Raw genomic sequence first — 14,699 nt, 5'->3', positions numbered from 1 at the left:
CATGGGGCTGTTGGCAGTGGAGGGGGGGTCACCGCCGAGAATGGCATCCATTTCCTTATAGAAGCAGCAGGACTGCAGCGCAGCACCAGAGCGACAATTTGCCTCTCTTGCCTTCTGGATGCCTGCCTCATCTCCTTTATCTTCGCTCAGCAATGCTGCATGTCCTGTTTGTAGCCCTTCTCCAACAAGCCACGAAATCTGGCCCATAGGTATCGAAGGTCCTTTGGCTGGAGTGGAGCTTGTACTACACAGCCTCTTCTCCCCACACTGCCAGCAAATCCAACAACTCAGGTGTGGTCCAAGCAGGAGAGCATTTACTGTGTGGCACCGCCATGGTCAGCTGTCCACACTGAGCTAACAGGAAGTGGAATTTCAAAAATTCCTGGGCCTATCGGGGCGGATGCCTGTGTATCTGGGTGCAAGGCAGCGGAATTTGAGCTGACCAGAGCCATCAGGATGGGCATTGTGGGATACCTCATGAAGGCCAATTATAGTGACATAACCAACCATGGTGTCTACACTGACGAGATAACTTTGCCCCAAAAAGCTCTCTTGCATTGAGGTGGTTTTATTTTGTTTGCAAAGCAAGAGAGTTTTGTTGGCAGAAGGAGCATTGCAGTGTGCACACTTCCACTATTTTGTCTACAAAAGGCAGCTTAATAATCATTTCCTGTGTTTACCTATTTATTTTTAAATTGTGAATGAATTTAGTGCCCAGAAAAGTAAGGGGCTAATAGTACTGATATGACTGAATGTAGTATGGTTTGGCAAAGTGCTGTTGTAACAGGGATCAGTGAATAAACGTTTCCTGTAGGTTTCCATACAGTAACTGTGTATATGTGGTTCCAGATTAGATTTCACTAATTTTTCAATAGATTAGGTTTTATAAATATATTTTTCCTCATGGCACCGCTACAGGGCTCAGTAAAAGCATCCAAACAACATTAACTCAGCATCTTCATGCCTGAACATGTTTGGGTTTATTTTATGTTTAACGTTGTATCTGAATTTCTTGGGTTTGTTATGCCTATGTCTTGTATCATTAATAAATTTTTGTAAGTTACATATTTACTGACATGTACTCTCAATGTTAACTCTAGCTTAATATAGAGTTAACGTTGAGGAAATATAAATACAAATAACTGATAAATCATTATTTGCATTTTAAGTCTCTGAAATTAAAATTATGCCACTATCTGACAGCATGCACTTTAACAATATGCCTTGAAATTGTTCTGCAGTCTGTGAGTTGCTATTGTCACCATATAGAATTATCAACATATCCTGTTGTCAAATTTCAGTTCTAATCTATGAACCAGAAAATACTGAGGCTAAGCAGTTTCTTCCACTTCTTGAAGAAAAGTTGCTGATAGGTAAGTTTGAGAACAGTAACTATTATATGTTGTAGAAGCGTTCATGCTTTTAACAAGTGAACAATATTTGGGACTGCTGTAACTACGTGGATCCTATTTTATTTTTAAAAACTATAGGGTGAGAAATAGTTTTATCACTTTTGTGTTTAATGTGTCTCAAGTGTGATACATTAGGCCAGTGGTTCTCAAACAGGGATCCAGGGCCCTCTGGGGGGGCTGCAAGCAGGTTTCAGGGGGTCTGCCAAGCATGGCTGGTGTTAAACTCAATAGAGCCCAGGGCAGAAAGCTGAAGCCTCACTGCATGGGGCTGAAACCCGGGGCCCCAAGCCCCACCATCCAGGACTGAAGCCAAAGCCTTAACAACTTAGCTTTGTGGGTCCTCCTGTGGCATAGGGCCTTGGGCAATTGCCCTGCTTACTACCCACTAATGTGTGCCCTGGCTTTTATATGCCTGGCTTTTTATAGGCTATAAAATCACATTAAGCAAACATTTCCTAATGGTCAATGTTCAATTTCAAGCACTAATACCGTCTTTCAGTATATTAAGATATCCTTACTGTAGATATTTGAGTTGACTTAAACAGAGTCATGTCTGGGAATCACATTTGCTCAGAAAATGCATAGTAGACTGAAAAATGATAACCCCATTGTACAAAATCCTCTGCCGAGGCATAGGAGAATACAGAAGAACTTGGAGGAAAGGAGTTGCAGAGATGGCTTTAACCTGTCATTGTCCTACCCAAGTGCTAGTTCAGCTGTGCCAGCCCCCCAACATTAGTTTGAGTGGCCTGAATAAGCTGTTACTTATCAGCTTATTATCTTTTAGATGTTTGCAAACTGATTGCTTAATTATTTGCTTCATTATCATTCCTGGTACAGAAGTTACGCTGACTGGTCTGTAACTCCCTGGGTTGTCCTTATTTCCCTTTTTACAGATTGGCACTATATTTGCCCTTTTCCAGTCTTCTGGAATCTCTCCCGTTTTCCGTATTGAGAGCCAAGTGATCACAGCACAGAGATCTGGGCCAGCTTCACAATGTTAGCCCTGTAGCTTATTATCTCAAAATGGACAATTACCTTAAGTCAATGTTTATTTTAAGTATGTTATTGTATTATGAGAGTATTCCTATTTTAAAAATACTCTTCTGTGGCTAAGAACCTAAAATATTAATAGCATGTATTCATTTTTTTCTTTACTTTTAAATTTGGGTTTGAAATGGGAAATTTCAGTCAAGTTCCATGTTCCCATAGTAGTATAGGTTGGAGACTCTGGTTTTCCTTGCAGACGAGATCAATTTCAGCAGTATTGTTTTTATGATTTAACATGCTCTTGCTCTTCCAAACTGGCTATCAATCCTGTAAAAACAAATATGAGTAGTTTTACTCACATGAGAAGTCCCATTCACCTTCATGTTGTTGAAAAACTGCATATTTTATAAAATAAATATTTTGGAAAAGTCTGTAAAATGGGTGTTGACTATATAGACAAAAAATTGGTGTAACTGACAAAAATATTCCTTCTATCACTATAAGACAGTTGCTGAAAGTTTCCAAAAGCTGCACATCTTAAACAAGATACATATTTGGAATATTTGTGAATATATGAACTGTTTACTAAATTCTCAGGAAAAACACACACAACCATTGCATAATTTTCTTCCTGTACTAGAAAGGGGAAAATATTTGTTTAGATGTTTCTTTGAAAATTAGACAGCACTAGTAAGCAAAACAATTGTACAGTATTAATCCCCCTCTGTACAAAGCAAAATGCAATGACAATTTAGAATACAATTATTTTCTTCAGAAAAATACCCCGAAACACCATGTACAACCTATTTATTTTGAATATGTAATTTGAGTTTATTTGAAATATAATATCAAATATTATGTATTTATCACATGCCTGAAATAGTCAGTTTTTTACTAACCAAAACTTAAGACTTACCTAAAATGTATATTTTGTACATGTATGTCTTAGAAAGTACACAGAATTTTGGTGATGAAGAGGGTGAAGAAACGGATGAAGGAAGCAGTGAGGACAGTGAAGAGGATACTAGCAGTTCAGATAGCAGTGATGATGAAGAAGACGAAGAAAGTTCTGATGATTCTGATGAAAACGTATAGCAGTTTGGTAATTCTTCTATACTCCCTATAGGTTGATTATTTTGATTCTTCTGTACAGTCACTTTTAAACACCATATTAAAATGTACTGTTTAATCATTATAACTTTTCTCCCTCTTAAACTGCTGCATTCTTTTGCATTTAGATGCCTCCCCACTCACACACAGCCCAGCGTACCAGTGGTTCTCAACCAAGGGTACATGTACCTCTGGGAGTACACAGGGGTCTTCTAGGGGGTACATCAACTCATCTAGATACTTGCCTAGTTTTACAACAGGCTACATAAAAAGCACTAGCGAAGTCAGTGCAAAGTAAAATTTCATAAAGAAAAAATGAGAGAGCAAGTAATTTTGCAGTAATAGTGTGCTCTGACACTTCTGTATTTTTATGTGATTATGTAAGCAAATAGTTTTTTAAGTGAGGTGAAACAAGTGGGGGTAAGCAAGACAAATCCAACTCCTGAAAGGGGTACAGTAGTCTGGAAAGGTTGAGAACCACTGCACCAGCCTAACCTTGTTCCATAGCACATTTGATGGTATAGACAGAATTGATCTCCTTAGACGTAACTCCTAAAAAATGTTCCTGTTGATGCAATCAGGTAGATGAAAAGCTAGGGTGCCTGTCATCAGTTGAGCAAAGACATGAATTTTTATTGAGGAATTTGGTGCTTTTAAAATTCATTGACACCAGTTCAGCAGGGAAATAAAATCTTCCTAAATAATTGTGCAGAGCAAATGATTTCACACAATGCTGATAAGACTCTGAATGGAGTAAAAAGCCTCTTTAAAATTTAAAGATAAATATACAGCTTCTTGGAAGAAATCAAACAGGTTTTCAAACAAATATTTTGTGTTACAAAATGTTGTCATTAAACCATATCTTTGGAAATACCTGCTAAAATTCTGTTCATGCAACCTGTCTCCTCCCACCTCACTCCCCCACAATTTAACTTAGATAATTACAGTAACCCTCACATAAGGGGGTGCAACTTCAGTGGAAGTTTCTTGGCCAGATTTGGAGACAAAGCTTACATTACTGTTTAAGATTTGTCAGGTATAAAGTTAGCCAGAATATGTATGTAAGTAATAAAGTAGAGTAACTTGCACCAATTTGGCATTCAGCGGGTGTGCAAAGTGAGGATAACAAACACATTCAGGTGGCATGGAATGCAGCAGGAAAAGCAGACAGCATGATGTGAAAAAATGCATTCAAGACTTGGACTGAACACTATTATGTTTTCTGTAGTCTAATCATGAAAAACATTCATATTTTTAATACAGTATTCTGGTGTGCAGAAGACGTGTCACAGTAAACATGTAACCATCTTTTGTTTCATGCACCAGTACACTTAAGTATAGTGTTGCTTTTTCGCTCCTAACATTTCAGGACCCCTTGTTAATGTCAGTAGCTATATGACACCATGGTTCCTGTTGTAGTGCCTAATTGTTACTTGCTTTCTCTTCTGTATAACAAATGTGTTAATGAAGTTATTAAATATAACAGAATAAATGTTTTGCTTGTTTATTTTGGTACATGTGTTCAAATCATTATGGGAGCATCACCTCTTACAAGTAAAGTCCGATAAGTGAGAGAAATCAGTTGGGTAAGACATTTTACCTATGTGTGTAGATAAGTATGCATGCATAATATCTGTTATTGTTGGCGTTGTCTTATTTGTGAGCTGTTTTATTTCTTTTGTAAGTTCTTTTTCTTAAGCATTTCATTATGAAAATATGTTTTACTTGTCAAATATTTGTGATTCTTGTAGATATTTGTAGGCCTCTTTGGATGTTTTGTATTGATTTGAAAGCACAAAGGGGAAGCACAAAGGAGCTGTAACCCAAACTTAAATGAACCTGGGAGGATTTTCTCTGCATAGGAAAACCTTCCCATGGCATAGGGATAGCTTAGCAGCTCCTACAGCACTCTCATCGTGGCTTTTGGTGCAGCTAGTACCAAGGGGAGAGGGAGCATTGCCAGGGTGTCCCTCTACACCTCCTGGAGTCTGTTTGTAGCTGGCCTAAGATAGCAGCCTTCAGACTCTGGACAGAACTGGTGCCCACTGGTCCCAGGCCTGAGAAGTCACTAGGGATGCTTACAGACATCTTTGTCCCCATACCTGGACTTATGCCAAGCACATATCAGCTGTTCAGCAAAGCATAGGATGTAGCCTGTAAGTGGGGTTTTACTCTGAAAAATGACTTTAAGAATGGCACTTTCTTACCCAGGAGATCTGCTTGCTATGTGTTGAGAATTAGATCCATTAACTTCAGTGGCTGAAATAACTATGTATTCCTGTTAGCCCTGCAGAACTAATGCGGCAAAGAGAAAGAGAGTGGAATTCTATTCTTTGTATATCAACAGAATTGTTTACTAAGCTCTACTGATTGAGAGCAAAGTTTTGTCCTGCAGAATTTTATTTTATTTCTTTTCATTGGTGCTGATAACAGAAGAAGAGAATTCTGCTTGTTTCTCAGAATCCAGGCTGAGTTTGCAGGTCTGACAGAACAGATTTTTATTTGGAAACTTTTGGCATTTAGACTGCATTGAGCACACTTGTGGTAAGGAATTTATTGAGAGACAATAAATGTGGAACCCCATGATGCCATTTTTACAGTCATGTCTCAGAGAAGAACCAAATTTCAAAGTGGTGAGCAATTAATATTACAAAGATCTCTTGGATTGTCTACCATGACTAGTCATCTTTACCTAAGGCTGTGATAGAACTAGCTACAAAATTTCATGTTATTTTTAGTTATCAAAGCCTTGTAGAAAATGTTGATTGCAAGTTATCACATTATTTCTTTCTTTGTGAAATCAAGTAGTGGTGTCAGTTATTCCTTGTGAACAGGATAAGGGTGTCCATATCACAAAAACTCATGTGTCCCTACTTCACACCCGTTTTGGACCACTCAAAAGGAGGTAAAAGACTGAATGGGCATTAAATCTGAACTACCCTCTCTTCTCTAGAAGTTTTTCCCTAATTTAGGCTTGGAGCATATTGATGGGGTAACATGAGGAAGTTTGCACTACAACTGCCCAGTTTACCACCTCTCATTATCATTCAGTTGCATATATTACTTAAATACCATAAAAAGGGGGTAACCTTGGAAGAGAAGGATGCCTCTGTACACACCCCAGCAAGGATGAAATAGGCACTTAAGGTTTTGATCAAATGTTTGTTGATCTGAGTTTTGATATTGTTTCTCCTTAAGAACATGCTTGTATGGCCTGATGGTATAGCAAAGAATATTTCATGAAGAGGAAATCTGCTCATTCCTTAATGCTGAGGTAGGGCAGAAGGGCCAGATGCAGCATGAGAAGGCCTAAAATATGGCCTGTAGCTGCTCTATTCTGGAAGGCAAGGGCAAAGTCAATTAATTGTACATTTTTATTGAATGCTGAAGTACAGAAGCAGGGGCCGGAAGCCAGGTACACCAACCACTAGGCCATCTGGCCCTCCAAGCCCCTCATGTTACATGGAGATTAAATCTAATTTTGCAGGGGGGGTCTCTAAAATATGAAGACATTCTTTCTTATGGTGTCGGCGTGCCAAGTGTTGGAGATGACTGGGCTGGATTTAATCTCCTTTACAAGTGTTCAATGAGAATAAAGTGATTCCTTCTACCATTTCTACCTTTGTCCTTAAATGTCCCAGTTTCGATCAAGAGATTATTTTCTTTCTTGGGTGTTTCTTATTCTAATGCATCTAACATGCTTTCATATCTTAGATGTCAGTGTATCATAAAACTTCACATAAACAGAATGCAGTAGTTTTGGGTGAGTGAGGGTTTGTTCAGCTATTTCAAAAGACCAAAGCAGGGACCAAGAGTGAATTGCACAAATAGATCTGAATGTGTCTCAATTATGCCTGTAATGCTTAGGGTCAGACTTGCTCACTGGGAGAGGTAATTCTAGCTGAATCCCCAAGGCTGTCTCTTGGCCTGAGAGAAGTAATGGTGCCCTAAATCTGCATTATAAAGCTGTGGCATTGTTTTCCACACTAAGCACTATAAGGTACACATATTTTAATAGGTTTGTGTTAATGGGATTCAGCAAGTATTCTTGAAGCAGCTTGGCTTTGGGCTTTGATAGAGTGAAATAACCTTGCACACAGTTCTCCAGTTTCCCAACTGCACTAACAGTTCTGTAATTTCTTACTGTGCTCTCTCACATGAGGTCTCTCAGGTCTTGAAAAAGTGTAAGCATCAGATGTGTTAATGAATAAGAAACAATGACAACTTTTCTATTTCAAATGACAATGGATCATAAGTTAAGACCAGGAAACTTGCCAGCCCCATGGTTAAGAAGCCATTTATGATCCCTAACTGTTCCCCCAAATAAGGGAAGTTGAAACAATTTTGGTTAACAACATCCACTCCTATTATTCACCTATTATTGCTTGCATGAGATAAACATGTGAATGTGTGGACATGACAAAGAAACAGTCCCCTGGAAAGGAGGGCCTGAAGTATAGACCAAGGGTCAGACTGACCACACTTGACCAGGATTGGACAATGCAGCTGGGGTGCGAAAGCTGTAATCCCGGATTTGCTCAGAGGTTCTCTGTGAGATGTTACCAACTTTAATCTCAACCTTAAAAGACCAGGAAAATGAGGAAGAAGTGTGCTCGTCTTGAGGTCACCACAGGCCTTGAACCCAGGTCCAGGGGGGTCATCAAACTCCAATCCTCCATTCATCAGCTCACAGACAGCAGCTTGGTCTGCAGGCCATAAAGTCCAAATGGGACCTAAGCTCTGCTCCGTGCTCTGATTGGGAGAGCTCCAAGACTCCTGATTGGGCTGCAGACCATATTGATGTCAGAAGAGGTGGCAGAAAGTTGTCTGAACAGCTGGTCTTCACCCTCCCATGAACTTCTTCCCTGATGTTTTCCTGTTCCTGACCTTCTGGTATTCTGCCTAAGCCTTACTCTTGGTAACTGCCTCCTGGTTCCTGCTATCTTGAGTGATCCTGACCTCCTGCTAACCTGATTCAGCCTGCCTCTTCACACCTGTCTCATGGTTCTGATCCTCTGGCTTGTCACTAGTCTCTGATCTCCTGTAGTTCTGACCTAGCCTGGTTCATGGTAATTGGTGCCTGGATCCTCAGCCCATTCCTGCTGTAACTCCTAGGCCAGGCTGCCCATGCCCTGGCCCTAATACAATTGGATGTCTAATGCTTCTATTTCCCTTGGGCTGGTCCCAAGGAAAGTGGAGACAAAAACACAGCCAGTTGACTGAAAGACAGTACCAGCTAGTATGATGGTACCTGAGCCAGAAGACATTGCCTGATTTGCCGAACTGCAGTTCCTGACTGACTTTAAAACTCCACGAATCCCCAGCAAGTCAAACAACAGGTATTTTTTCTTTTCCTATGTAATTTTTTTTTTCTTTTTCTTTCTTTAACAGAATAGCTGGGCAGGACTACCTGCCAGGAAAAACTTGTCCTAGCCTGTTAGAGAGGGGTTGGAAGTGACCAATAATAACACATGCATATAGGCACATAGTATAAATTAATGTTGGTGCAGAGGAAATTTTACCACACATCACTAAAAATCATCTTGGGTTGATGAGGTAAAAATGTAATTAAAGGGCCATTAATTAAATATTAATCATTTGATTTAAGCCTTAACAATCCTATTCTTACTATGGATTTGATGAGTCAGTCAGGAGCCTGTGTCAGTCATTTGGAGAGAAATCCTTTGAAGGTATGATAGAGGTGTTTTTGAACAGTGTACCTGTACATAAGATAGGTTTGTAAAGAGTTAACAAGCTGAAAGTTGCTCAGTAGGAGAAGAGAGGAAGTTCCTTTCCAATCACCTGTATTCCTAAATTGACACTGTGAGGAATTGAAGTTTCCTGTTTGAAAGAGGAAAGGGTGGGGGGGTCTGGCACATTGGTCAAACAAACCAGACAAAAGTCAGAATAGAGGATTTCCTAGGAGTTTTGATAAAGCTGTGAGATAGAAAGCTTCACACGTTATGATTTGCCTTCACCTGCAAGAAATCTGTTAGAGATGCTGAACTTTGTCTCCCTCAACTCAGAGGAAGAACTGTTACCCAAAGCAGCCATGGAAAAGACAGCTAGCCACCTCACCTGGAAGAATCAAATGGTGAGTGTTAAGCATCTTTCAGCTGTCCTTCCACCTAGTGTCCCCACCCGTATTCAATACCACAATGTGATAGGGTGTGAATTAATTCTGGCCCATAAACATGTCAGCCAACTCATTAGAAACATGAAGCTAACTCCCTTCCTTATAGACTGTTTGGCCAGAGAAGTCAAACTCCATCTCTCTCTCTATCAAAATGGGAAAGACAAGATTTTGATCAGTTGCAAGAGACCCTCAGCTGGATCATCAAAGGCACAGTGGCAGGCTCTATATTGCAGGAAGATGCCTCCTCGTATTCCCTATGGTTCCACCCTATTTAACAGAAAGTTGATGGAGAACTGGTCAAAGAAAGTAAGACTTAGACAACCTAGGGATAATAGATAAAGCAACTCAGGCTTTCAGTGGGATGAACAATAGGTTGAATAAAAAATAATGCAGAATGTAGAAAGGTGGAGGAGGAAAACCATGAGTTGTTGGCAGACAGAGATGCTTTTAAGTGGAGGTTAAGAAGAGCTGTGGCAGCTTCTGGAGCCCAAGGCAACCCAGATGCTCAGATGCTCATGAGGTGGATCTAGCCCTTCCCTTGGATGGGTACATTTCACCTCAAGTCCCAGGTAAAGAAATTTTAAGGAAGCTAAACATATTGATAAGTCCAATTCCCCCATAAGAAGGGAGCTCAAATTAACAAGCATATTACTTCTCTAGCTTCTTTAGGAGTTTCAGAAAACAATAAGATGAGGTTTTTAAGGAGGACTTTAACCATAAACCCCAGGTCTGGTTATCCACTTTAACCCCAGGCATCAGCCAGAACTTGGAAAAGGCATGTCTTGAGCTAATCAATCACTACAACAAGGTAAGTCACACTGCTCTAATTTATAAGATTGTTTTGTAAGGATGATGCACCTTTTATGATGAAATAAAGCTAATTTGCTTAAACGCTGGTGGATCCAGACCAGCACCCTCATTTGAAGATGATGTATCTGGGAAAGTTACCAGCGTATGTCAAAGAAAAAATGAAGTTGATTATAGATCCAGGCAAAACCCCATGAGGGAAACAGTCACTCTGACCCAGAAGGTATAGGTGACAAGAGGCACTGTCCAAGGAGGCAGAAAAAATACCTTTGATGTGCCAGGCAGTGTTTATGCCCTAGAGATTGGAAAAGCTGAGCTATTGTTTGAAGGTAAAATGCCAGCCTCCAAAAAGAAACCATTCCCCAAGAAGCAGGGATAAGGAGGTAAAGTCTCAGCCAGTAGGGGCCTCCCCAACTGACATGGCCAAAGAAAGGTCAGAATACAGGTGATAGGACTTGGAAAGGCCAAATGAAACCATTAAAGGCCATGGTGCCCATGTTAAGTAGATGGTCCAGGTGATGGATGACAAACTAGAGCTTATGTCCTTGTTTCTATCCTCTAGCCACAAGGAGTATGGTAGGAAGACAAGAAGCCCCCAGATCTAAAGTGACCACCTTCCCAAGATAGTTGACTGGGACCTGATAATACAGGGTAAATTCTGTGACTGAGGAAAACAAACTCCTAATAGTTCAAAAATGAGAAGTCACACTGCTCGCAGGAGGACTTGTGTCAGGTGAATCCATTTTTTTCTTGTTGGGTTTTTTTCCCCCCTCTACTACTAATAGGGAGTTCAGGGAAGTCTGTCTCTGAGAGTTTATCCCAAAAGGTGCTGCCAGAAGATTGTACTTTTGGACTTAAGTGCAAGATGCTGTGATATGCACAGAGCTCCTTAATTTGGGAGCAGAAGTAACCCTCGTGACAGAGGGAACATTGAGAAAAGTAGGACTAACTTCACTAGCTATACCCAATATGCAGTGCTGTGGGGGTTTGCTTAATTTCAAAGCTTTGTGGACATGAAAACAACACACCCAGTTTGTCATCTGTGTTAAACTAAGAGTCTGTTAGTCTGTTAGTAATGACCTGTTAGCCTGCTAATAGATTGCAATTCCTACAATCTGTGGGCACAAGTTAAAAAGCCTCTGGCATATAAATTACTCACATGGGAAAATATTATGTTGATAGGGTCGTGCACAACAGTCCACAGTGCTGAAAGTGCAGGTTGGACCCTAGGAAGAAACACAAATGTTAATTCTCGGAGAACTTGAACTGCTACAAGAGTAGGAAAAACAACTATCAATGCAAAATCTGGACAAAGAATTAAACATGGAGTTTATTTAAAAAACTGGCAAAGAGGCAGATGAAATCCTTGCTTCACAAAGTGATAATCACAGGGTTGCTGATTGCCTCACAAACATCCCTAAAGATCCAAACAACTAGAGACTATATGTCTGCCCCATGCCCCCATATAAAGGGGAAGGGGGTTTGGTAAATGAAGCTTATGCTAAATCTCACCTCTGAAAAAACCCTCGTTAAAGATCTCCTAATCAAGCAATGAAGTGAGAGCCAGCCGCCATAGCAATCAGTCCAAGACTGAAATCCTTAAGATGGTCCTACTATGGAAAAAGCATGTGAAAAGCCAAGAAGTTTGTGCTTTAAACATTCAAGTGGGCAATTGGTGAATATTACATTGTGACTCAGTGGTTACAGCACTAAAACCTGCTATTCATCTCGCAGCAGACTTTCTTGTCCAGGTAGATTTAATAAATAAAATGTTGTGGTTATGATCTGAGGGATGAGCAAATGCACTCTTAAGAGCCAGAGCATCAGAGATCAGGTCAAAGCATTCCCCAGGTTTGACAAATAACTTCTGAAGCTGAGTGGTCTATCCCAGCTGGTGTGATAGGGATGCCCCTACACTTAGCAATACTTAAAATTGTCAGGACATAATTACCTCCTGGTTACCAACTGCACCCCTACAGAGATAAACCTCTCTGCATGAAATGAAATTGGCTATCTAGTTGATAAGGGTTTCTATTGATTTGAGTTCTAAATTCCTACAACTGGGGTATTACCAGAAGGAATATTACAGGTTAGAAACCTGAGAGAGACAATGCAAACATAGCCTTGTGCTCCCATTACTCTGGACCCATTTGGGAAAATACTATGCATGGAGTAACGAACAATGACATTGGTAGGAATGGCTTGGAGATTTCAGTAAAAACCTCTTAGGAAAAAACAACTTCTTTTGAAAGCCTAGCGCAATGTTAAAAAACCCAGTCATCCTTTGACTTTGAACAAGAAGTAGAGGAAAAAGTACAACTGCCAGATGCTTTAGAGAATAGCCAGCAAAGGGAAGAATGGAAACAACTACAGATAGAACACCATGCAATCTTTGCAAAGAACTCTTGTGACTGTGGAGCAACAAACCTACAGAGGGGAAGGTCCCCACAGAACCAGAAGCACCTCCTTGTTTTTATAAGGCAATTTAGAATATCGCTTACTGCTTACCACTCTGTACAAAAGACATTAATCACACTCTTAAAACAAATAGCATACAAAGGTGTAAGTCTACCTTTAATAGTTCACCCTTTCCTGTTCAAAAACCCAACAGAACTTGGTGGCTCCTGGTACACTATAGACAATTCAAGCAACCAGTACCATTACCATAGTGCTCAATGGAATACATAGTTCAGAAAATGGCTCAGGTCACTGAGGCCAAAATTTGCTCTGGACATAGGAAATGTGGTTTTCAACTTTAAAAGTAGATCCTGGTGATCAATATAAATTGGTCTTTTCATTCGGTCACCGCACATCTGAAATAAGTGCCTTTGGGTACTCTAATGCCCCGGCTGACTTTAACATTTTGCTGCACAATGCTATATCAGATACAGACACTGAAGAAAACCTGATATGTGTAACAATGTGCTAAGAAGGTGGAACTTTGTGTTGTCTCAGTTAGAACAGGTCTTATTGCCTAAAAGCCAATAAGGCAGTTCATGGATCACTTTTGGGCATAAGTGGGAGATAAGTGCACAGAGTGAAGCAGCAGAGGTGGAAACTTTTGCTGAAAAAAAAACTTAGGTGCTAAATTTAGGCACCTACAGATTTAGGTGGCAGCCAAGTGGAGGTTTAGTGGATTGCAGTGGGGCCTAAAAATGGGATTTAGGCACCTAAATCTGGGAGTTATCATGCTTATGCAATGATTTGATCAGTTTTGGTCTCAAATTTATTCTTGGTAGTTAACCAATTTTAATTTGTACTGTTGTTAAAAACCTTGCTATAACTTGCATTGTAACCTGAATTGAATTCTCATGTTTTAGAAATTTATAATAAATTAGTTAGCTTTATACTAGCTTATAGTTTCTTTTTAAGAGCATAAAACACACCAAATAGGTTTTCTTTGATTAAAGGGACTCTAATTAAACATTGATAAATCATTTGTCTGAGCACCTGAAAACCCTCTTGTTACTACACAGCCCTGTGAAGGAGTACGTAAACTCCTGCAAAGTTGCCATTCACTGAGTGACTTCTACAGTTGATGCTTTTTCTGATTAATCTAGACACTATGATACAGAGTAGATTAGCAACCTTTAGCTTCCCCTTGCAGGACAGAGTAGTTTCTGCAAACATTATTTCACAACCCAAGGTAACAGAGTAATTTAAGATAGGATTGACTTCGAATTTAGATAAGCATGTGCTGTTTCTTCCCCCCCCCCCTTGGACCCCTTATTCACACCTTAAAAAGTATTAAACAAAAAATCATTAATAGAGGTGGCAGGCATCCCTGACAGGTAGCTTTAAAAAGAGGAAGAAAACCTTTTCCTCTAAGTAACTTATCTCTTTAGTTTACTTGGGCTTCAAAGCACTAGTCTGAACTGCAGTTCAGGGGACTAAGTGATATCTCTAGTTGGTACCTTATGCTATCTGGCAGACTCCCTTTGAAGCACCTGGCTAGTGAGCTGGCATTGGTTTGGCCCCCTCCTTCCTAGGGAAATAGGGTGGTAGGGGCAGCCCTTTCTAGTGTTGTGGTGGCTTAGGAAGATCATTTGAATCTTTACAGTTGCAATTCTAGTTCACTCCATCCCTTGGCACCTTCCCATAGATCTGAGCAAATCAGGGCATCACCCTGATAGCATGGTCCAATCTGAGCTGAGGGTGAGTGAGCTTGACTTTTGGTCAGACTGGAAAGCTGCATCTCTTATTGGCAATTCTGTAATGACATACATCACTAGACTACAACTGAT

At 40.1% G+C, this 14,699-nt stretch overlaps 2 protein-coding genes across 6 annotated transcripts in view; both read left to right on the top strand.

Annotated features, from left to right (window-relative positions):
* ERICH2 (glutamate rich 2) overlaps window positions 1–4,989 on the top strand; it is a 36,535-nt gene extending 31,546 nt beyond the window's left edge. For 4 of the 5 annotated variants that reach the window (XM_039493725.1, XM_039493726.1, XM_039493727.1 and 1 more), the window contains 2 exons: window positions 1,302–1,373; window positions 3,352–4,989. In XM_039493725.1, the coding sequence (XP_039349659.1) occupies window positions 1,302–1,373; window positions 3,352–3,497 (218 nt within the window). In that variant the 3' untranslated portion in view covers window positions 3,498–4,989. The remainder of the gene's footprint in view (window positions 1–1,301; window positions 1,374–3,351) is intronic. The other variant, XM_039493728.1, reaches the window with a different exon arrangement.
* Window positions 4,990–8,574: 3,585 nt separating this feature from the next.
* The window catches only part of GAD1 (glutamate decarboxylase 1), a 52,973-nt gene continuing 46,848 nt past the window's right edge, over window positions 8,575–14,699 (top strand). The window contains exons 1-3 of the mRNA XM_039493719.1: window positions 8,575–8,851; window positions 9,539–9,606; window positions 10,309–10,456. The gene's annotated coding sequence lies outside the window, so the exon portion shown is untranslated. The remainder of the gene's footprint in view (window positions 8,852–9,538; window positions 9,607–10,308; window positions 10,457–14,699) is intronic.

This window comes from Mauremys reevesii, linkage group 11, assembly GCF_016161935.1.
Source record: "Mauremys reevesii isolate NIE-2019 linkage group 11, ASM1616193v1, whole genome shotgun sequence".
NCBI lineage: Eukaryota > Metazoa > Chordata > Testudines > Geoemydidae > Mauremys > Mauremys reevesii.
The sequence above is the reverse complement of the archived record's forward strand: the minus strand, read 5'-3'. Positions and strand labels throughout refer to the sequence as shown.